Raw genomic sequence first — 23,788 nt, 5'->3', positions numbered from 1 at the left:
AATTTGTGAAAAAAAGTATTTATATGAATCTTAACTTAAAACTTATTTTTATTTGTTAAATCTAGTTTGTATATCATGTAAAGGGGTATTGGATATTTAATAATAATTTATGGGTTAAATAAAATGTTAAAAAAATATAAGGGCATTTTGATATTACACAATATATAAAGAATTTAAATAACATGTTAAAAATAAATAGATATATTAAAATACCCTAGAATGTCAACAATAAAAAAATCACTAGAAAATCTAAAAAATTATATTTGAATTTCGAAAACTACATATTCTTAGGAACGAGAAAATCAAAAAATCGATCTAAAATTTCATAATTACATCATAAAACATGTCTAGAAAAGCACAAAACTAAAAAGACAAATATCAAATTTGAAAATTACATATAAAAAAAGTCTAACTCGATCACAAACAAGCTCAAAATTATAAAAATCATAAATCATAAATTTGGTAAAACATACAAACTGTATAATACACACTGAAATAGTTTTATTTGAGCCTCCAAATTGGGTGTAATAGACAAACTGGTGTCGTTATAGAGCTCGAAATGAGCTTCATGTTGATGTATTACAGGCCTCATAACTCTTTTCAGGTCAAAAGTTATGGTCGTTCAAAGTTTGTCTCTTACAAGCCGTATAGTTTTTAAAAAGTTAATTCTCACCCAACCCACGGTTTTCCCGAACTGCCCCACGGTTCAGTGTAAAATTTTCTACGGACCCCAGTGGATCTCTCCCTCCCCCTAAAATTTTGAAAACGCTAAATTTTCTTCCCACCCCACGGGCGCCCATGGGAGATTATTGTAACGCCGATAGATTTAACCCATTTTTTAATCAAAAATTGTCATTTCAACCTCTAATGTCAACACAAATTAAATCTACACATCCAATGACACAAAATCCCTCAAGAAATTCAAACAAAACAACAAAGAATCAAAACATTTTATGCATTGTTCAAAATCAGAACCCTAAACATTCAAACCTCAAAATCTCTCTCAAATTTCAATACTCCAAACAATAAATTGATTCAAACAAGAAGTGAGATGATATACTATCCTTATTTGTCATTTTCGGTTATCTGAAAATATGAAAAATCGACAGAAAAGACGAAAACTTGTTGCATCCGTGAGAGACCCGTGGGAGATCCGAATAAATCTATAGGAAATGTGGGGTTTATATATAAAGACAGTTTAGTCATTTCCCAAATAGAGGACATTTTTGCTTAATCCTTAGAGTTTTAGACAATTTCACTTAACACCTTTCAGTTTTAAGTATTTATTATAACTCCCATAGAATATTATAATACCATGATATTGATTTGATAATTAGGGTATGATTGTTCTCTTATGTAAATACATAATGAAATATAAAATGATTCTAATATATACTAATGAGGAGATATTTTATCATGTAAAGTTTCTTTACTATATCTTATTAGTAAAATTTCTATTTACGTTTTTAGAAGATTTAGTAAATAGATAAAGTTTATGATCATTGTTCTTATAATTTATAATGCTTTCAAGTTTTGTTCCACAAGTTGGGTCAAAGAGCAGGTAAAGGAATAAATAGCAGTTAGCATTATCCTAAGCCCTAATAATTCCACATGGAAGCTGCATGACAATTATATATTAAAATTTGGCTTCTTCATAGTGAACTCTTTTTTATTTCAAATTCCTGATAAAAGAATTAGCTTTCTGCTCTGTTCTCTGTTTTCTATATAGTACTTAATTAGTAATCATATGATCTTTTGAATTGGAGCTGAAGGTGCTGGCATGATAATGGCAGTGGATTGTTTCATTATAATATATAGTCTTCTTTCATATATTTATAAAATTATTTTTTAATAAAAACTTGGGTGTATCAGTGTGTATATATACAAACAGGTTAATTTTCTGTTGTTTATTTGGACTCATTTAACACCTAACGGAATGCAGCCAGGGCATTCTGACTCCCTTTGACTGTCTCGTCAGTCACAGACACACTCATTTAATGGACCCATCCTCGTCAGGCCCGATATTATTCCACTTCAGCTCGACGTTATGTGGATGGCCTATCCATCTGATTCGCCCTTACTTTCATTTTTTTAATATAAATGAATTCATTTACGGTGTTTGTGCAGGGATTTGACATCGACTACCCATTTTCTGTTAAAAAGATAAATATGATGGTCTCTAGAACTTGCTTTTCATTAGCCCATGATTCAGGACCGTTGAATACCACATTCTCAAGCAGAAGATAAAATTATTGATTCTGTTCATTCTTATATCATCAATAAAATGTTGATTAGAGCATTAGTCAGAAAGAGGGTGCTGCAGAGCCAAAACTGAAGGTTAGACGACTCAATTGGTCCAACGGATAAGTTTAACCCCTCCAAATATTATATTTCTAGAGAACTTTTTGACATTGTTTGAGTGGTCTAGCAGCCGGATACTGATAAACGCTGAGCATGATTCACTTCAACCACGGAAATTATCACTTCTTGTACTGTTATCTCACAGTATGTTGCTTCCTTAAATTGCGCTATTGACCACGTAAAACTTTCCCCTTCATGAAATCCAAATGCCCAATGGACTACTAACCCATTGGAAGCTTGTGGATAATTTTTTTATTCGTTAAATATTTATATTTTAGATATAATAATCAAATTTATAATTATTATATTAAATAAATCAAAATTTTATAAACATAATAAAGATTCAAATATAAATTTTTTATTTAGAAATTTTATTATTTTATTAACCCTTAGGCTGGGGCAAAAGCCTAAGGGTCCTGATCCATTGGACCGTTGCTCTCTCACACATCCAATAAACCCCATTTTAGCGCAAAATTACTATTTAATTTGACCAAGACGGTAGCTAGCCGCTGAAGTGCTTGTTGGGTGTAAATGTAATTAAGCTAATTAAATGGTTTAATATTCAATCGCTGAATTACTATTATGCCTTATTGCAAACCTTATTTTATGAACTCTAATCCGGTAAAAAATATAGACTAATTACAAACAGCCACCTCACACCGTCAAACCAAATCAAAGTACAAGATCAGCCCCGTAAAACCCTAAACTCTGTAAAATCAAAACTAAAAGCAACACATAACTGAATTTTTTTTTTTTTTTTTTTTACAACTCAGAACGCAAAAACTATTAATTTAAACAATAAAATTATGTATACACATTTATATGTGTCATCATATGATTGGATGATTTTGAATTAAGAATAAAATAATAACCAATCATATGATGAAACATATGAATCTGTATATATTTATGTACCTAAAGTGGGTACACATAGTATTGCTCTAATTTAAAAGACGCAATTTCGATGCCATAATATCCCCAATATAACCCTTAAATTTCCATTAATTACAATTACACCACTACTTTGTTACTTGACCGTGCTCGGGACGCTCCCAAATCTTGAATAAGCTTCAACAAACCCTAATTTTTACACAGGGGACTAATTCAACCGCCTATAACCGGTAACCCAAGAAATAAACCGATTACCGGCTGTAAAATTTACTGTCTCCACAACCTACACGATCGTTTTTCTTATTTGCCATTCCATTGTAAAGCACACACTTCCTTTTCTCTTAAACAATGTGGTGTATGCGTAGGTTTATGTTAATGTTATATGTATAGTCTGTTTTAATTATCATATTCCCTCTCTCAAAACATTGTTAAAATTTCGCAAATTCCTCCAAAATTAAAATAAAAAAAGGAAAGAAATCGAAAGCTTTTGTTCTTATTCAATTTACTCATGGAAGAGGGTGCTTGGTCGTGCAGACTTTTTGAGTGTTTGCTGTTCCAAATTCCGAGATGAAATGATCTTTTTATCTTCATAGTAATTTTCGCTTTCCGTGATAGTTTCGTTTCGCTTTGCTAATTTGTTTTCTGAACGTTGCTTTATCTTCAAGTAATGCTAATTACTTGTGATTTCGATGATCTGTTAAGAGGTTAGGATAGAATTCTGCTTTTTTTCCCCTTATGTTAGATCTGCGATGTCGTTTTGAGTGGTTTTTGGTTGAATGACTTAGCTTTTGATTGCAGGATTTTTTAATTTAACGGAAGTTAAAAGCATGACTTGTTGTTGAAGGAGGATTAGAGAGATTTTTTTGTTTGCTTTTGCAAGATGAAGAGGTCCAGAGACGATGTTTACATGAACTCTCAACTTAAACGGCCAACGATTTCTTCTAGAGGAGAAGCGTAAGTTTATTTATTTATTTTAATCTCTAATTTTTTTTTAATTATTGAAGTTCGTTTTGTTATAATGAGATTAAGCTCTTTAACAACTATTATGCTTTCTTTAGGTTGATTTTCCTTGCCTTTTGTGTCAATTTGACGACCGCATGTTGGTTGATATACTTTGTTGATGTTTATGCTTCGAGACTTTTTTTTTTTTTATAATTTTTGACTTGTTAAGAAAGATCAGGTTTTTCTTTGTTTAGATTCTTCTGTAAATAACTTCGTGACCTTGATTCTATTAAAGGTGGAGAAAGAGAAATCGAAAGTAGCAATTATTATTATTATGGGTTTGGAACATTACCGATATATCATGTGCTTCACTAATATACCAAGTGTTTTCATAATATACTAATTTGGGATACTGTATTCATTTTGTTTGGGAAACTATAATCTGATATTGATCTAGTTGAATTCAGAAAAAGTTCTGATACTTTCTTTGATGCAAGGAAGTGATTTGAGATGAAGTTCTTGTTACGCTTGAAAAGTATGATCTGGGTATTATTATTATAGCTAGTGTTTCCATAATATTGCATTTTTTTATTTTTATTTATGTTCTTGGGAATGAAGCTCTGGGCAACCCCAAGTGATGGGAGGAGGAGGAGCTATGCAGAAGCTAACAACAAATGATGCTCTGGCATATCTTAAGGCTGTTAAGGACATATTTCAGGACAAAAGGGAAAAATATGATGACTTCCTTGAAGTTATGAAAGACTTCAAAGCTCAAAGGTTTGGTCATGTTACATCATTGTGGGTTCTTCTATCTGGGTAATTTTTATTGAAACATCTTTTTGATTGATGCTTATGTTATCTCGATTATAGAATTGACACAGCAGGTGTCATAGCAAGGGTAAAGGAGCTATTTAAAGGGCACCGAGAACTAATTTTAGGGTTCAATACCTTCTTGCCAAAGGGATATGAAATCACCCTCCCACTTGAGGATGAGCAACCTCCACAAAAGAAGCCAGTTGAGTTTGAAGAGGCCATTAATTTTGTAAACAAGATTAAGGTAAAAGAACTATGACATGCCTAGACTTGAGGTAGTAGTTTTGTTGTGAAGTTACAGTCTGATCAATTGTATTCCTGCAGACAAGATTTCAAGGTGATGATCATGTTTATAAATCATTTTTAGACATTTTGAACATGTACAGAAAGGAAAACAAGTTGATTACTGAAGTCTACCAGGAGGTATGTTCTTTGAATTTTTGTCTGTTCCATTTGTTTGATGTTCCATAACCTTTTTCCTTTATTTGTTTATCTGGTTTCATGTTTTCACTTTTAACTTTTTTCTTAATGCTTCTGATTATTTACTTATATTATTTTGTAGGTTGCTTCACTTTTCCAAGACCATCCTGATCTGCTTGTTGAGTTTACTCATTTTCTGCCTGATTCTTCAGCATCAGCATCAACTCAATATGCCCATTCCGGAAGGACTTCTCTGCTCCGTGATAGAAGCTCTGCAATGCCTACAATGCGGCAAATGCATGTTGACAAGGTCTTTTTCTTTCTCATCTAGGTCATTATTTCATTCTGTATTAACTTTAAGCTAATATATGGTCTATGGGCTCTTTTGCCAGAAAGAAAGGACTACAGCTTCACATGCTGACCGTGACCTTAGTGTTGATCGACCTGATCCAGACCATGACAGGATGCTGATGAAATCTGACAAAGATCACAAGAGGCGTGGGGAAAAAGAAAGGGAGAGGAGAGAAGACAGAGATAGAAGAGAGCAGGAGCAGGAAAATAGAGAATTTGAGAATGATGGCAATAGGGATTTCAACATGCAATGCCTTGCCCAAAAACGGAAGGCTCGTAGGTTTGAAGATTCAACTACTGAACAATTGCATCAAGGTGGGGAAGGTGATGAAAACATTGGAATCCATCCTGTTTCATCCTCTTATGATGATAAAAATTCTATGAAAAGTGAGTTACTGATTACAGAATTTGTTGTTTTACCCACATAGCGATTAATTCAAAATTTATTAACTGGCTGCCTTTATCTATTGATAAAAGCTTTACACTTCTTCAAATTTCTATTGATAAAAGCTTTACACTTTTTGAATTTTTATGTCTGCTTCAGATAAGACACAACTGAAAAAGAAATGAAAGAGGGAAAGTTTTATTCTAGCTGTCTATGTGACTGAGAGTTGATACCCATATACTAGTTTCTCTTTGGATACTTGTTTATCCTACATAAGCAGAAACTCAATTTAAGGAGAGAGAGAGAGGGAGAGAAAAAAGAAGCATATACCTTGCATGTAGGCCATTCTAGTATCAGTATTATATGGTTTCAGTATCACATTTGTTGAGCATTTGAAGCACTGCTGTTTTAACCACTGGAATGTTGCTTTAGGAGATGTTTACTTCAATGAAAATTCTTATGTATGTATGTGCATACCGGTTAGTGTTGATTCTTTATGTAAGAATTTTTGCTCTCTATAACTTAGTTTGTTTTTTATGTAGGTATGTACAACCAGGAGTTGGCATTCTGTGAGAAAGTAAAGGACAAGTTACGAAATCCTAATGATTACCAGGAATTTTTGCAGTGCCTTCATCTCTACACTGAGGAAATAATAACTCGACCGGAATTGCAATCTTTGGTATGGCTGATGAATATATCAAATTGTTATAATATTTATTATTATTATATTTGATTCAATCTTGAATATATTGGTAATAATAAAGATAGTTAATGTAATATGTTTTTCACAAGTGCTGTTGAAGGTTTTGATATCCACCACTGGATTAAACTATTTATAGATTAGTTTAAAGCTGATTAACAAGTAACTGCAAAAAAATACTAAAGCTCTTTTTATTTTGATGCAAGCAGAACATTATCAATGCAGCATATCATGTCTTAATCCTTGCATAAAAATCAATTGAGGCCTTTTAAATTGGTCAAATATAACCCAAACTACTCTAGATTTAACCACAAGAAGAGAAGAAAGGTCCTTTTTGTTTATGGATGGTGATCAAGTAATACTTTCTAACTTGTTTGACAGGGCTAGCATTATTTATAGCCTTTCCTGGTTTGCCTCTAATAATTCTGTATTTGATCTCTGTTCTTTTTTTTTTTTTTTTTTCAAACATTAGCAATGCAAAGATATTACTCATTCTTATTCTTAAGAAAGTTTTATACACACTCTTTCTTATCCTTAAAAAGTTCCCAGTTACTCTTTTCTTATTCTTAAGCTAATTCACAACATTGTGCAGTTGATCCATGATAATAGTTGATGTGTCATACTTCGAAAATTCATTTGATTTGGATTGTAATATCCTGTTCTTGATTAATTTAAAGAATTGAAATTTCCTTCTATAATTTATCCTCTCTCATAAAGCATACGAATTTCATGGAATTGTCACAGATATGAGGTTTTTAACTTTTATTTTAATGATTCCTATTAGAAATCTAAGTCCTTTTAGGATTATTAATTATGAGCTTTAACATATTTGGGCTTCAATTGTTAAAATGAATTAAGCCAATCTAACTGGGACTTTGGCAGTCTAGGATACCCAACTATATCAGATACTCTTTCATTTTTCCTTTTATTCCCTATGTGGGGCTTATATATTCCAACATACCCCCATCAAGTGCAACTCATCTACTAGTTGACACTTATCATGCATAGGGTGGCCCATTTAAACTTGGGTTTGACTCCTTTTGACTTAACACAAAACATGATTTAGCTCTTATTGGCAAGCCCATGGGTTCACCTGGGTTTTAATCCAAGGGTCTAGCTTCTTTCAGTTCAACCCACTATGCTCAAACAGGTATTGGATCAACGATTGTTAGACCTGTATCTACTTTGATACCATATTGGAAATCTAAGTCCTTTTAGGATTATTAATTATGCGCTTTTAACATATTTTGGTTCCAATTGTTAAAATGACTTAGGTCAGTCCAACTTGGATACCTGATATATTATTTACCCCTTCAATTTTCTTTTTCTTCTTAATGTGGGACTTATATATTCCAACAGTTTAACCTAATGCAGCCATAGAGTCTTTTTCTAGTAAGAAATTAGTGACTGTGAAACTTTTTCATGAATCAGGTCAGTGATTTGCTTGGAAAGTATCCAGATCTTATGGAGGGGTTCCATGGATTTTTGGCTCGTTGTGAGAAAAATGGTAACTGTTCTGAAGAAATGCCTTAAATTATCTACTGTACATGCTGCATAATCGGCATTTTATCTAATCAATTTTTTTTTTTCAGAGGGATTTCTTGCCGATGTTATGAGCAAAAGTGAGTAAAATATTTTGTTTCTTTATTAAGTCATATTTTCTACATCGTAAAAGTTTCCCTTGGCTGGTTTGCCTTTTAAGTAGAATTCGTGTAAAATGCTGGATCAAGATGATACATTTTTGATGTTAAGCCTTGCATTGTGATATTGTTTGTGTGAACTCTAGTAATGAGCCTAACTGAATTTAGATTTAATTAGGCAGGTACAATGCTTTAAACATTTAGGCTCTTTGCTTGATGGGATACCCGTAATTTATATGCATTACATATGGATAGTGCTAGATTCAGAAGCTGTTCTGTAATTTGTAATCACCATGGGTTTTATTAGATATGTTGCTTTACCCAATAAGCTAATTTGATTGAGTTGCATTTGGGGTTGTGGCTTGATGCTTAGTGTGTTTTATTAATTGTAAATCTTCATTCATTGCAGAATCATTGTGGAATGAAGGATATTTACCCAGATCTGCTAAGGTAGAGGACAGGGATCGAGATTGTGATAGGGATGATGTGGTTAAAGGTAGGGACTGTGAAAATAGAGAAAGGGATAGACCTGATAAAAATGTGGCCTTCATAGTTAAAGGTGTATTAGGCCAGAAGATGTCTTTGTTTTCCAGCAAGGATAAGTATATGGCAAAACCTATTCAAGAACTTGACCTCTCGAACTGCGAGCGTTGCACTCCCAGTTATCGACTTCTACCAAAAGATGTATGCTTTTTTTTCTTTTTTGGTTCAAAAGGGATTGATGAGATAAAATAAAGGAGACACTGACACTCCTGCTAATTTTTTGTATCTGTATATGCCTGTATCATGCAGTATCCCATACCTTCAGCAAGCCAAAGAACAGAGCTTGGTGCTGAAGTACTGAATGATCATTGGGTTTCTGTAACTTCAGGAAGTGAAGATTACTCTTTCAAGCACATGCGCAAAAACCAGTATGAAGAAAGCCTCTTTCGATGTGAAGATGACAGGTTGGAGCTTGCCTGAAATTGTATTTTTTATTTGTTTCCTTCCCTGTGCTCAAGTAAATTTATGAATAATACCTAGTAACACTGGTTTTTGTCCCCAAAAAATGTGTATCCATCCATAGCAGGATTTACTAATCTGTTTAATTGTTGCTGCTCATTTTCATTGGAGGCCTGGTTTGTAAGGAACTTAAAATCCGTATCGCAGGATTTATTTGTTGATTCTAGAATAAATATTTGCAAAGCCTCCCCCTCACCCCCCACTCACTCTCATTTTCTTACCTTTTTTCATGGCACTATCCATTTCATGAATTAATTGTCAACATTCTGATTATATTGGTTTGGCAAGTGACTATGTTTCCAAACAATGTTGACAGGTTCGAACTGGACATGTTGTTAGAATCTGTGAATGTAACCACCAAACGTGTAGAAGAATTGTTGGAAAAAATTAATAATAACACAATAAAAACAGATGGCTTTATTCATATAGAAGAACACTTCACAGGTATTAAATTGACTGATGACAGGTGAAAACCTGTCTATGCATTGTGTTATGTGAGTTCATTTGTTGAATACCTTCCTCTATCTTATGAGATTATTCCATTTGATCTGTTATTGCAGCTTTGAATCTAAGGTGCATTGAACGATTGTATGGTGACCATGGACTTGATGTGATGGACGTATTACGAAAGAATGCTTCTCTTGCTCTGCCAGTTATATTGACACGATTGAAGCAAAAACAAGAAGAGTGGGCAAGGTGTCGTTCTGACTTTAATAAAGTTTGGGCTGAAATCTATGCCAAGAACTATCATAAATCTCTTGATCATCGTAGCTTCTATTTCAAGCAACAGGACTCAAAGAGCTTGGGTGCAAAAGGTAATTTAATACTTGATATCTTGGTGTACTGCTAGAATGCATACCATGATTCCTTTTGTCCTGGTAGAATACACACCATGATTCTTTTGTGTTGATAGAATACATTATAGGATTCTTTTATACAGATAGAATACAGACGCTGATTTTTTTAATGGTAGAATATAAATTGGTTTTCAGGCCTTTCACTGCATGACAAATTTATGACCTTGATTTGTAAACTTTAGTCTTGGTTTACAAAACGTACCAATTGATAGTACATATGAGAACATCTTTGCAGTTACCACATCAAGCAAATTTGGATTCCAAAAATGCATCTAAATTGATATTCTCCCTTTGGAGTTGCACTTCCCAAATCTTGGTGGGGAATTAACTACAAATGTAACACATCTCACCCTGGTTAAATGGGAATTCCCTGAATGTGGTTTTTCTGACCTTTTATGTTGAATGTTATGGGGATACTTACTATTATAAATATCTTAAACTTGCTCTCCATGGTTATTTGTTTGATTATTAAGGAACTTCAAACATTGGGCTTAACAGTAAAGTCTGCAACTGACATGGGTTATTATATCCCAATAGTTTCTTTGGTACTGAGGCTGTAGGATTTGGAAGTAAAAGAATGAAAAGGAACAAGAAAATGTATTAGATTCAACCAATTTCATAGAAATCCTTTGCCTTATATATTCAGTTCTAAATTCTGGTTTTAATTTTTTTCAGCCATGTTGGCGGAGATAAAAGAAATCAGTGAGAAGAAGCGCAAGGAAGATGACACGCTCCTTGCAATTGCTGCTGGAAATAGACGGTCTATTGTTCCACATTTGGAATTTGAGTATCCAGATCCTGACATTCATGAAGATTTATATCAGCTCATTAAATATTCATGTGGAGAAATGTGTTCAATTGAACAGTTGGACAAAGTAATGAAGATCTGGACAACCTTCTTGGAACCTATACTTGGTGTTCCTCCTCGGCCTCAGGGTGCAGAGGACACTGAAGATGTTGTAAAGGCTAAGAATCATCCTGTCAAAAGTCATACTGCCAGTGTTGGTGATAGTGACGGCAGTCCTGATGGTCCTGCTACCGTCACCAATTCCAAACGTGCAAATCCTTCTAGAAAAGGAGATGAGAGCATTCCACCTGAACAATCAAGTTCTTCTAGGGCTTGGTTGCCAAATGGGGATCATGGGGTTAAAGAAGATGGTTCAGAAACTGATCATACTGCACGTAAGAGTGACAATTTCTGTGATAGTTCTGAGCAAGATAAAGTGCAGAGCAATGTAGTTATGGCTGATGAAACATCTAGGATCAACAAACAAGCTAGTATCAATGAGCATTTGGTCAATACAAATGCATCACCTGCTACTGGGGCTGATCAAAGTAATGGAAGAACTAACTTAGAGAATATGTCAGGTTTGTCAAACGCTTCCAAATCAATGCAACTTGTCTCTGTTTCCACAAATTTCTTGTGAACTTTAATGCTAAATTTTCTTTGAATTTTAGTTATTTTTTATAATGATGTCTTGACTGCTGAGATTCCTTTTTGTTTTTTCAAGGGCTTAGTACAACTCACTCTAGACCTGGTAATCTCACTGTTGAGGGTGGTTTTGAGTTAAGGTCAAGTAATGAAGTTTTTCCTTCATCAGAGGTACAGCTTTCAATTTTATCTCTATTTCTATATATTCACTTTCAAGTTGAGGGAATGTTTTTTCTGTATGCCAGTGGGTTTGGGTACCCTGTTTTTCAACAGGGGACTGGAACCAGAACCAACCGGCAAAGGTTCCTACTGGTTCAGTTCTGGTTCCTCCCAGAAGATTACACCCAGATTTTTTGAAAAAAAATATATTCTGCAACTTCTTCAATCCCCGAACTGTTTGGTGTTCACCCATTTTTTTTTCAACCCATGAACTTGAAACCCCTTCCCCTCACATTTTTTCTTCTTTCTCACCAAAAAATAACCCATCAGTTAAACACTATTTGCTGTAAATTAACTTAAATTTTAACTATGTGAAATATGAAAGAGCTGATAATTGATTTCATGATCGACTATCTAACTGTTCCCAGAGCAAAGTTGCTTTTGATGGCTGTTTAGTGGCAATTTGCAAACAAAAATTATGATCCTGGTGATAGATAGATGGCGTTTTGTCTGAAAGATTTTGAAGTCATTTGAGATGACATCTCATCATTTGCATACTTATTCAAACAGTTAAAAGCTGCTATTCTCATTCTTCTCGATGGTTCTTGTTCTTCTGTTAATAGGCTATTAATTTTTAAGTTTGGAATTATTTAAGTTTGATAGAGCTTAAGTTATGCTTAGGGAGTAGCTCATACTAGTTATGATATATATTTTATAAGTCTCCCACATAAGTGCAGTTTGTTATGATTGGACATCTAGGCTTGCTATGGGTTATAATTTAAATAAAAGTTTGTGATCAATTAAATCTCAGTTCTGAGATGTTTTATTATTGTTTTGCAGCAATCTAACACTGAAAGATGATTCCATGTTCATTATTGATGTTGCAGGCTGGGGATTCTTCAAGACAGATGATAACTGCAAATGGGGTGCTGACAGAAGGCACGAAGTATCAGAGATATAATGCAGAATCTGTTATGCAATTTAAAATTGAGAAAGAAGAGGGTGAATTATCTCCTAATGGAGACTTTGAGGAGGATAATTTTGCTGCTTATGGAGGAGGAGGTCTGGAGGCTTTGCCTAAGGAAAAAGATGTTGCTGTCAGTAGGCAATATCAAACCAGACATGGGGAAGAAGAAATATGTTGTGGGGAGGTTGGGGGTGAAAATGAAGCTGATGCCGATGATGAAGGTGAGGATAGTGCTCAGAGGTCTTCAGAGGACACTGAAAATGCCTCTGAGAATGGTGATGTGTCTGGAAGTGAATCTGGTGATGCCGAGGATTGTTCTCGGGAGGAGCATGAGGAAGACGGAGACCATGATGAGCATGATAATAAGGCCGAAAGTGAAGGTGAAGCTGAAGGGATGGCTGATGCTCATGATGTTGAAGGAGATGGGCCATTATTACCATATTCAGAACGTTTTCTACTGACCGTGAAGCCTCTAGCAAAGCATGTTAACCCATCTTTACGTGACAAAGAAAAGAACTCTAGGGTTTTCTATGGAAATGATTCCTTCTATGTGCTTTTTAGGCTTCACCAAGTAAGGCCTTTTTGTTTATCCTTTTTCTTTTTTTTTTTTTGTATGTGAGAATGTAGTATATATCTAATTGACATTTCTGGATTAAATTATTTTGTTACATTCATTGACTTCATATTCTCTATCTCATTGACAGACATTGTACGAGAGGATACAATCAGCAAAGATTAATTTAACATCTGCAGATAGGAAATGGAAGACATCTAATGATACTAGCCCTACTGATCTTTATACCAGGTAGTTTAGCTTTACAGGATTTATAGTATTTTAGTCATAAGTGATTTATAAGTGTATGTTAATTTGGAGATCTGATGCAGGTTCATGAGTGCACTTTATAGCTTACTGGATGGTTCTTCTGACAATACTAAATTTGAGGATGATTGCCGAGCTATTATTGGTACTCAGTCTTATGTTCTGTTCACATTGGATAAGCTGCTATATAAACTTGTCAAACATGTAAGATGCTTAGGTTTATTTCTTTTATTGATTCTTTTGTTTTTACCTTGACTTTTGCACTGCTGTAAACACTAGTTGTCATATTTTTATTAGCTCCAAGCAGTAGCAACTGATGAGATGGATAACAAGCTTCTTCAACTGTATGCGTATGAGAACTCAAGGAAACCTGGAAGATTTGTTGATATAGTTTATCATGAAAATGCCCGAGTGCTTCTTCATGATGAGAACATATATCGTATTGAATGTGTATGCTTTCTACCTACTTTCTTCTAATTCTTCTCCTTCAAGGACTGTTAGTGACTTTAAATTGGAAAATATATATTATTTTATTTTTTGCTGCAGTCATCTGCGCCAGCCCGACTCTCTATTCAGCTTATGGACAACGGACATGAGAAGCCTGAAGTGACAGCTGTTTCCATGAATCCCAATTTTGCTGCATACCTTCACAATGACTTCCTATCAATCCCTGAAAAAAAGGAGAAGTCTGGGATTTTGCTGAAGAGGTATGTGAAAATGGGAAAAAGTCAGACTTTTTGACTTTCATGTACTATTAATTTTTGCCATCCTGCAGGAATAAACGCAAAGTAGCTGGTGATGATGAGTTTTCTGCAACATGCCAGGCCATGGAAGGACTTCAAATTGTTAACGGTTTGGAGTGCAAGATAACTTGCAATTCATCCAAGGTATTTTATTTTATTAATCTTTTCAAAGCCGACCTTAACTGGTTTGGCGCCTTAGTTTCAGTTGTGTATTTTTTATATCAAATATTATTAGAACTTACTTTTACGAGAAACAGTGAAATTTTATTGAAAGAGAGATTGAAGTAGATATACCACTGTGCTAAGAGATTGGAAATTTGTACACGGTAGGTCTCATATGTTCTGGATACCGAAGATTTCTTGTTTCGAATGAGAAGGAAAAATAGAAATTTCCCTCAGAACATTCCATGCCCCAACCAGGCAAAGCCTTCAAATGGTTATCCAATTAGAAGACTACAACGGTTTCAAAGATGGCTGTTGGGCACATAATATGCTCTGTCGTGACCCTGTAGTAGATCTGATGCGGTATGTACTACTTTTATATTGCTATTATCTGGTATCTCAAGTATGCTCACCTACAGCCAACACCTGATTATAGCAGGCATAAGATTTGGAAAAAGATGCTATATTTGTGGTAACAGATATTGTTGTACTTGAAATCAAATGCCTTGACCACACATTATACACACTGGTACTGGAATTAGAACAGCCAACAGCACCGCAAGCGGAAACGCTTTTGCAGGATTCGTCTTCCATGTACTCTTATATTTCTGTCTCACCAACTCAATGAAGAATCTGAGGAAGGAGGGATATGGCTCGGAGGGAGGGTTGTAGGATAATGCAAAGTTTGTGGCATTTTGAGCGATCATGTATATAGAGAGGTAATATGTGATGTAAAACCTGAGATATATGATTCATTCCATTCATCTATATATATTTTTTAAATTTATCTTCTAATGTTCCCGGCCATTTATTGAAGTTGTTCAACTCATTTTGCTCTTGTTTGCCTATGCCAACTGCTCCTCCTGCCTGACTTCAAATACTAATATCTCCATTCTGTCATGACTCTGAAGCAGATCGTGCCACAAAACAATCCTATTACAACTTTTCCTGAATTAAAAAAGAAATATTTCTTTATGTTGTTCAAATGAGGACTAAACTGCCGTAACGTGATAACAACCATCAGCTGTAATTTCATTGACTATTTTAATTCTAAATTACTTAATTAATCTGCAGTTATACAACAGGAAGGATTGACTCGTACCCGTTATTTTTCCATTCAAAATTCAAATTTATTATATTAAGATAATAAAATTGTGTAAAAAATATGTATTATTATATGATTAAATAATTTTAAATTAAAAATAAAATAAAAATATATCACATTATTATACAATATTTATATATTCAAAAATGTATATATATAACATAGCTCGACACTATTATCTATCTAAAGCGCATGATAGAATTTTGGTCTTCAACTTGTGCTTTTCATTTGGTTATCCCTAGTCGTACCAGAGAAAAAGCTGGAAGCTCCGCTGTGCATCGAAGCTTATGATTCTCTCCTTAGGAACATTGAAATCTTAAGCATTCACCAGGGAAGGGTCTTAGGGACAGATTTTCCCTAGTAGAAAAGGCTTGACCTTAAACATAGCATTGTGATTCATATTGTCAAGTTCTGCATAGATAACATTTTCTTACCCTCCAATTCCGCCAATCTTTAAATAATGCGGTCTTGAACGTAGATAAGCACTGCTTCATCAGAGCCCCAGGACAACTTATATGCTCCTTGTACGACTTTCTTTAAATAAAAAAAAAATTGCATGGGGTAATAAAGAGGCAATGCGTATGAATTGGGCCGGAGTACATACACAATAAGAAGTTTACTTTCGAAAAATTATATCAGTTTCTTTGCATTTCTCATACGACTAAACTTGAATATTCAGATTCTGGTGTTGAAATTATGCAAACACGTCAAATTATGAGCATTTTGAAAATGAGCACAAAGTAATTTTGGGGTGCAAATAGCTCCACTCATGCCTTAAGAGAGATTTTTCCCCATTAAAGAGAGGAGAGAAATTGGCTTACAGAATTCACCATCCCAACAGATCACTATTCACAGATTCTTCTTTCTGTAGAGACATCGGGGCTAAGCAGCCAAGTCATGTTCAGGAGTGCCATTGATTTGGAAGCTAAAAAATCATGAGTAAATAGAGATCTCCACCATGTCAACTAACATATATTCATCAAGAATCAAAAAGCCTACATCAGTCCTAACAACTGTTAGTTAATTACCAGGAACACCTAAAAGGGCAGCAATCATCGGAACTTCAATTAACTGAGACAAAATATAGACATTTGGGGGTGGGAAAATACTTTGGTATGTATAATAGGAAATACAATGGCGGCCCAAGTAAATAATCTTTCAAAAACTGGGAAATGAGCATAAAATTTTGGATCTTCCTTTTTGCCAGTATTCAGTTCTGATAAATGAATTGTGGTGATTAATGCATGTATCCAAACCAAAACTAGAGCTTTAGAAAAGATTCACCACAGGGAGCAAACATTTAAAGTTTAAATATACCTTTTTAGCACCGCAAAAACTTTATCCAGCTAGCTCACTTATTGGTGGACGATCCATTACATCAGAGGCAGCCATTGCATTCTTCTGTAGCAGTGGATCCACATCAGGCAACTTAGGAATCTGAGCCAATAGGTCAATTGTTCGTCTCAATAGGCGAGCCAAATCCCCATCATCCAAGGCACAATCCATCATCATCTCCCTCCAAGTCAGACCAGAGGCCCAGGCTTCTACCATGCCAGTAAATTGGCTATCTAAACAACAAGGTATCTCTACCTCATGCTTTTCTTGCAGTTGCAATAGGGAACTTCTCTGGTCCTCCAAAAAATTAATCACATTGATAACAGTAGAAGAAGGTTCATATATGTAGCTGTTATTTTTCCAAGAACGGACTTTGATCCCTTCAGAGACTAAACTTGAACATACAGCAGCAAGTTGAGCAGGCTTCAAATCTAGCAAAATTTTGTTTCTAAGAATCATTGCAAGCCAGAGTTCATTTTCTCCTCGAATTGCAGCTGCAGTTTCACCCAATGGAAAAATTACAAGAGTATTAATATCCAATACCCTAATTTCATGTATGACATTGCTGATCCTCAAAAACTCTTTCCAACCAGATGGTTCTATTTGCTCAATTCTTTTGAGCAAACGCTTTGATCTAGCCTTCAGGCGTTTTATCTTTTCATCAGTAAACTTAACAGTGTCTAAGATCTTCTTGTACTCTTTAAAGGCTTCTGTGCGTGCTATCATTTTCTTTAAACGTGCTACTTTGGTTCTTTGTTGCTTGTAGTTTTCAACAGCATCATGGTACTCCTGTGACATGTGTAACACTTCATCATCTTCAGAAAGACTATTCAAAACAGGCACATTTAAACTCCAAGACCATGTCTCTAAAGATCCTTCCATGCACCATAAACCACCAGATTCAGAAACAGCAAGCTTTTCCCAGCGCATATCCCCCTTATCCAGAAGTAACCTCATTGTCTCCCGTGGCAAAGCATCTCCCTGGGCTAAAGCAACATTAGGAAAGCCTATCTTGTATACAGTTTTAACCCACTTCTCAGTAAATAAATACCAAGAGTTATCTGAACCAAGAGCCACATAATAAGATGATTCAACATCTTGAGTTTCAAACTCATCACCACTTGTCTGAATCTCTACTATATTTAGAGCAAAAGAATCATCAGAAGAAACCATGTTCTTAAGTTTTGGACTATCAAGTGAGTCTAACTTCCCCAAATATACAGCAGGGACCGAGTGTTCAACTCCTTCAGAATCCTTGTATTGTAAGCACAAAAAGGGTAAGTGACCATTTTCAAATTCCCTTAAAAGACCTTTAAGAGCAGAGAATCTCTTCAATTCCATTCTTCTACGTAGTTCAGTTCGAAGGCGTTTTTCTGCCTTTAACTCTTCCTGTAGATCCACAATCTCCTTATATGCAGCCTCTGACAAAAGTCTCTTACTTTTCCTGTCTATAGCATCATCACTAATTTCTGAGGTCAGCATTTCAATCTCTTTCTGTATTTTAGCAAGCTCCTCTTTTGCAGCAAGCATTACATTGCTGCCAACATAGTTTCCAAAACTTTGCTCAACTAATTTCCTAGCTTCTTCCAAAGTCCTGCCTGCTTGTAAAGCTTTCGTGTTATCTGATTCATTCGATCGATGAATAACTTTTGCACCCGCAAGAAGATTGAGCACCATTCCATAAGAAGCAGTGAATTGTGACACAAGAGGTTCAACTCCAGCAAACAATAGCTTACAGCACTCTTCAGCACCTTCATAAGGGGTCTGAACCAGAACAACATGACCCATTTCATCAATGCCTCTACGTCCAGCACGTCCTGCCATCTGAAGTAGTTCATTTGAGGCTAATTGGATCCTTCCACTAGCAATCCTTTTGCTGAGAGACGAAATAACAGCCGTCCTAGCAGGCATGTTGATTCCAGCGGCAAGTGTTTCTGTAGCAAAGACAACTTTAACAAGCCCTTTCTGAAAAAGCTCTTCAATAAATGATTTCCATATAGGAAGACAGCCAGCATGATGTGCTGCAACCCCTTTTAGAAGTCCTTTCACAGCAGTCTCCCTGAGAGCATCAGGATACAGAATGCGAAACCTCTTCAAGGCCAATTCAACTTCACTCACCTCACAGTCATCTAATAAATTACAATCTTCAAGGTATTGGACTGCTGCATCACATCCTCTTCTGTTAAAAATAAACCAAATTGCTGGCAGCATATCCCTTGCCCTAAGGTGCCATAATGTATCAACAACTTGAGGAACCTGATAATTATAATGATAAATTAATTTTTTATTATCATGTGTGAAGGTTACAAGTCAAAGTAAGAAAAAACTAACAAGTAATTATTCTTATTTCAACAGTAAACACATCATTGATAATCAAATATCTGACTCCGTCTGTACCTGTGAACGACGAATTGTGTTCATGTCATTCTTTGAAAGTTTGGGTTGTTCAGAGGCACTAATGTTACTGCTGCTCATGTCACCTCTGCGTTTCCTGGAATTCCTTCTTCTAGATCCATCGTCCCTGTACGATTTACCTTCTGAAGCCAAAACTTGTAAATAATTGAGTGACAGCTTCCTGATCCAGTTATGCAAGCAAATAGATAATGGTTATTCACAAAAGGCACACAAATGCCGTTAACAGAGATCAAACAAAACTACCATCAAAAGGAATTAATAAGGTTAAATATGAATACTAGGAAAATCAGTCGCTTTCACAAGCTTGGAAATGGTTCTTAATGGATAGAAAAGCTAGTGTAAGTCAAAAGTTATTAATTTCATTGGCAACTTAGACTGAAAACCATTAATGACAAACTTATCAACTAATTTTGTTCATGAATAATAAAAAGTTCACGAAAAAAGATGTTTACGCTACTGTAAGTGCTTCCTATCTGCATAAACAAAAAGACATCCCAGAGTCTCTTATAGAAGTACATAAAACTGTTTTTCTCAAAAGTATGCTCCTTCTCACAATGGGTTTCTAAAGGAGACGGTGATATTATTAGATATAAGAAGAATGAAATTTCAGTAACTACATCCTCTAATATATAACACATCAAACATAGACATATATATTGAGATGAAAATGCGAATTATAGTAAGTAGACCAAATCATGGCATAGATTCAGAAAAAAAGGGTAACAAGGTCATAGAAATATTAGACATTTGCCCAAAAGATAAAGAGAATATAATAATGCCTATCTGCACTCACATTAGAGAAACAGCAATGTTATATGTATATACTTTTGATACACAATTTGAGTACACAGATGAAGTATCATTATGTAATTAGGTATTTTTTTTAATTTAAAATTATCCAACACATGATGACATGTTATTTATGTTCTCAAATTGTGTACCAAAAGTGTGTACACATAGTTTTATTATTAGAGAAACTATACACAAGAATTTAAAAAAAAAAAAACTTCTGGGCAACATAATTTACCTATTCATGTGTTTTCCTTTCTCATCAAGAAGAGGTAATAAAGCATTTTTGGTAGAGAAGTGCCAAGTCAAGGGAACTGGTCGCTTAGATGATGTCACTAACTCAGTTTGACCGTGTATCTAGAGACAAGACAAAAGTTTAAAAGAATTAACCATCTCTAAGGTCCATAGGTCACTAATATCAATACGTCACTCATACAAAAGATTTCAAAAGCAAAGCCTAACATGAGTAATGTATAGAATCCGAAGACAAGCGACAATAATATTTCAAATCATATTAAGCATCTTCTAGTATCTTTGTATGCATAACACACAAAATAGTCCAACATAACCTAAAAGATGGATAAAGAGACCCTAGAATAATTGTAGTTGAATACAAAATCACCCCAATGATATTTTTCAAGTATTTATTCAAAAATAAAAAAGAATATTATAAGAACTTGCATTCATCTGAAACAGTGGCTAACAAGTGTGATAAAATTAAACTTCAAAAAGTATAGTTTTCATCTAGACTATCTTATGCACAACTTAAACCTTAAAGAGAAAATATGCCTCAAAAGTCCATTCTCACAATTGTTAAGAAGACATCATCTGAAAAAGAGTGGATTCAAGTTTATGAAGATTCTAATATAAAATAAAATCACAGTTAAATCATTGACCATACTTTAGTTGAATAAGGACACAAAAAATTTATTCTATTTCTACCAATGGATCAAAGCAAAGGAAGCTGGAGCGATAAAAAATTTGAATAACTAAGAATGCACTAGACCGAAACAAATTCAAAGTAAGCTACACACAAATATTCATTGAAACTTCCAAGGTAATTAATACCCAACAAGCATCATCCTCAGAATTTTCCAGAGAATTAAAGTATAATCAGGTACTAGATATATAACAGAAGATGTTACCTGACCAATCCAGCCAGCTAACTCATCTGCATTTGCAACTGTTGCTGACAGGCATATGATTTGAACTTCTTTTGGGCAATAAATAATCTGAGAATAAATATTATCAAGAGAATAAATAATCTGGAAATATGTAAGCTGATAAAATCATGAACTATAAATGAGCCTTAAACAAAGTACTTACTATCTCCTCCCACACTGTACCCCGAGATATATCACTTAAATAATGAACTTCATCCAAAACTATCACATCAACCTTGAACAGTCCACTCTCAGAAGAAACCATCCCAACACTGCATGACAATATATAATAAACCACCATCCTTATATAAAGCTATTAAATTATTTTAGAAAAATAAGACCAACAAGATCCAAAATAAAGCTTAAATATAACATTTTCATAATATAAAGATCGAAATTTTAATACCTACAAATGTAAATTTCTTCAAGAAGTATAAATTTGTTTCAACACTACTAAGCATACCTCTGATACAACATGTTACGCAAAATCTCAGTAGTCATAATTAAAATCTGAGCTTCTCGGTTGACTGCAGAATCTCCCGTAAGAAGACCAACATTATTATCACCAAATGACTCCCTGATCACCGAATTAATTAAGTTTAATATACAAAAGTCTATTAAAATATAACCACTTAACAACAGGTTCGCAATCATAAACCAAACAACTTAGTTACCGAAACTCTCGAAACTTCTGATTAGACAATGCCTTAAGCGGGGTGGTATAGAAGATCCGGCGTCCTCTCGCTACTGTGGCAACTGCAGCAGCTTCAGCAATCAAAGTTTTTCCACTGCTTGTGGGCGCAGAAACCACCACTGAATAGCCGCTCAAGAAAGCTTCAATTGCCGACCGCTAGCGAAAAAAATTCAGAAAGTCTCATGAAATGCGCAAGTGAATTTTAAATATTCATTGTATATAAAAAACTATAAATATATTAGATAGGCAAACCTGAAATTTGTCGATGCGAAAATCGTAAACAGAAGCAAGTTCGTCAACGTCAATCAATTCGTCACCGAACTCTTTAACTTCATTACACAGCTTTTCTACTCTCTGCCACTTGAACTCCCCGCGCCGAGTCGAGGTGTCTGTTGAGTCCACAGAAGTTTCGAATTCATCTTCACTTTGTTGGAATTCATCCGAGATTCCACCAGAAATATCGTCATATTCGTCGGCGACTTCTTCTTCTTCATCATCATCATCGTCATCTTCGTTATAATCTATTTCCTCTTCTTCTTCGCCATCGGCAGCTGAGAACTTGGGCCCTGCCGAGATGACTGACTTTGGGCCATTGTAGGAGGCTTGAAATTGAATTAAATTCGGTAAGGAAAGCTGTTTAAGGATGCAAAAGTCTAGGGTTTGAGATAAAGAGTGAAATTTGAAAGAAGAGGAAGGTTTTGATGTTGACAACGAGAAGAATGAAAACGTTTTCAGAGAGGAGATACTGGAGAGAGAGTTCATGGCGGGAGAGGTTTCTGCAAGATTCGGATAGTCATTTGTGGTAACACGATATTTTGCGGCTCACACTCAGTCCGACGTCGTTTAGATGTTTGATGTAAAAATCCATTTATCCTACCTACTCTCCGAAGTTTTTATTCAACTTTTACTTCATCATTAAAATGTTAAAAATGGTTAAAAGTAGTCCAAGGATAGTCATGAATAAGAAATAATAGGTTTAAATCTTTTATGAGAATTTGATATTTATTAGTTTGAAATTTTATCTATTTGGTATAATAAAATAACACAAACTTTGTTGGGTGTTTTTACCATAGAAAATATTTTTTTCATTTTCAAATATTATAAATCAATTTGTCTATTTAAACCTTATAAAACCAACCTCAACATGTGTTTTTTGTCCGAAACACATGGTCTCGTACATAAAACATTGTTTATCGTGGCAATAGGTTAACAATGCAAAAAAACCCATTTGACATTCTCATACTCATTTAAGGGATACAAAAAATTGAATAATATGTTCATCACGAAACAATGTAGCATTCATGGTAGTTGTCCATTTGGGTTTAGAATTTTCAAACATAATTTTGTCATTTTAGAATGAAATTCATCAATTGATTGTCTTGGTTGTTGATGCAAATTTGGTAAGGTTGTTAGAATGTAATACTAATCTACAAAAGTAGTCTCGATATAGTGTTTAACATGAAAATCTACAAAACTATTAATATGATTACCTACGAATGACTACCTATAAATAAAATATAAGTTAAACTTGAAATATCATAACTTCAATTAAATTTTTTCTCATATAACTTTTGTCAAAAGTATTAATAAGTACGGTTATCAGTATTTTATAATATGATATATATAAAAAAAATTAGGTATA

General features: G+C 34.5%; 2 protein-coding genes across 11 annotated transcripts; one reads left to right on the top strand and one right to left on the bottom strand.

Annotated features, from left to right (window-relative positions):
• Positions 1-3,570: 3,570 nt before the first annotated feature.
• LOC123213712 (paired amphipathic helix protein Sin3-like 4) lies at positions 3,571-15,440 on the top strand. 6 transcript variants are annotated; one of them, XM_044633194.1, is made up of 24 exons: positions 3,580-3,956; positions 4,051-4,206; positions 4,813-4,971; positions 5,065-5,251; positions 5,332-5,430; positions 5,570-5,737; positions 5,820-6,165; positions 6,706-6,842; positions 8,295-8,370; positions 8,456-8,485; positions 8,913-9,187; positions 9,296-9,450; positions 9,822-9,949; positions 10,066-10,320; positions 11,038-11,730; positions 11,874-11,965; positions 12,841-13,491; positions 13,625-13,725; positions 13,806-13,944; positions 14,038-14,190; positions 14,287-14,447; positions 14,516-14,627; positions 14,814-15,008; positions 15,085-15,440. In XM_044633194.1, the coding sequence occupies exons 2-23, from the start codon at positions 4,133-4,135 to the stop codon at positions 14,970-14,972; spliced, it is 4,350 nt and encodes a 1,449-aa protein (XP_044489129.1). In that variant the 5' UTR covers positions 3,580-3,956; positions 4,051-4,132; the 3' UTR covers positions 14,973-15,008; positions 15,085-15,440. The 6 variants fall into 6 exon arrangements, 5 of the variants coding, with proteins under 5 accessions (XP_044489129.1, XP_044489128.1, XP_044489130.1 ...); XM_044633193.1 differs by having other exon boundaries at positions 3,580-3,844; positions 14,814-15,440; XM_044633195.1 differs by having other exon boundaries at positions 5,820-6,093; positions 14,814-15,440.
• A 476-nt stretch (positions 15,441-15,916) lies between these two features.
• Positions 15,917-22,971, bottom strand: LOC123214439 (DExH-box ATP-dependent RNA helicase DExH15 chloroplastic). Of its 5 annotated transcripts, none has more exons than XM_044634203.1 (9): positions 22,399-22,971; positions 22,127-22,302; positions 21,916-22,029; positions 21,616-21,724; positions 21,435-21,521; positions 20,528-20,646; positions 19,483-19,660; positions 17,068-19,341; positions 15,917-16,284 (listed from the first exon to the last, which is right to left on the bottom strand). In XM_044634203.1, the coding sequence occupies exons 1-8, from the start codon at positions 22,906-22,908 to the stop codon at positions 17,089-17,091; spliced, it is 3,546 nt and encodes a 1,181-aa protein (XP_044490138.1). In that variant the 5' UTR covers positions 22,909-22,971; the 3' UTR covers positions 15,917-16,284; positions 17,068-17,088. The 5 variants fall into 5 exon arrangements, with proteins under 5 accessions (XP_044490138.1, XP_044490136.1, XP_044490137.1 ...); XM_044634201.1 differs by lacking the exon at positions 15,917-16,284 and adding an exon at positions 16,431-16,745; XM_044634202.1 differs by lacking the exon at positions 15,917-16,284 and adding an exon at positions 16,431-16,715.
• Between the last annotated feature and the right edge of the window lie 817 nt (positions 22,972-23,788).

The sequence above is a fragment of the Mangifera indica genome, chromosome 4, assembly GCF_011075055.1.
Source record: "Mangifera indica cultivar Alphonso chromosome 4, CATAS_Mindica_2.1, whole genome shotgun sequence".
Taxonomy (NCBI): Eukaryota; Viridiplantae; Streptophyta; class Magnoliopsida; order Sapindales; family Anacardiaceae; genus Mangifera; species Mangifera indica.
This window is presented reverse-complemented; position numbering and strand designations above follow the sequence as displayed.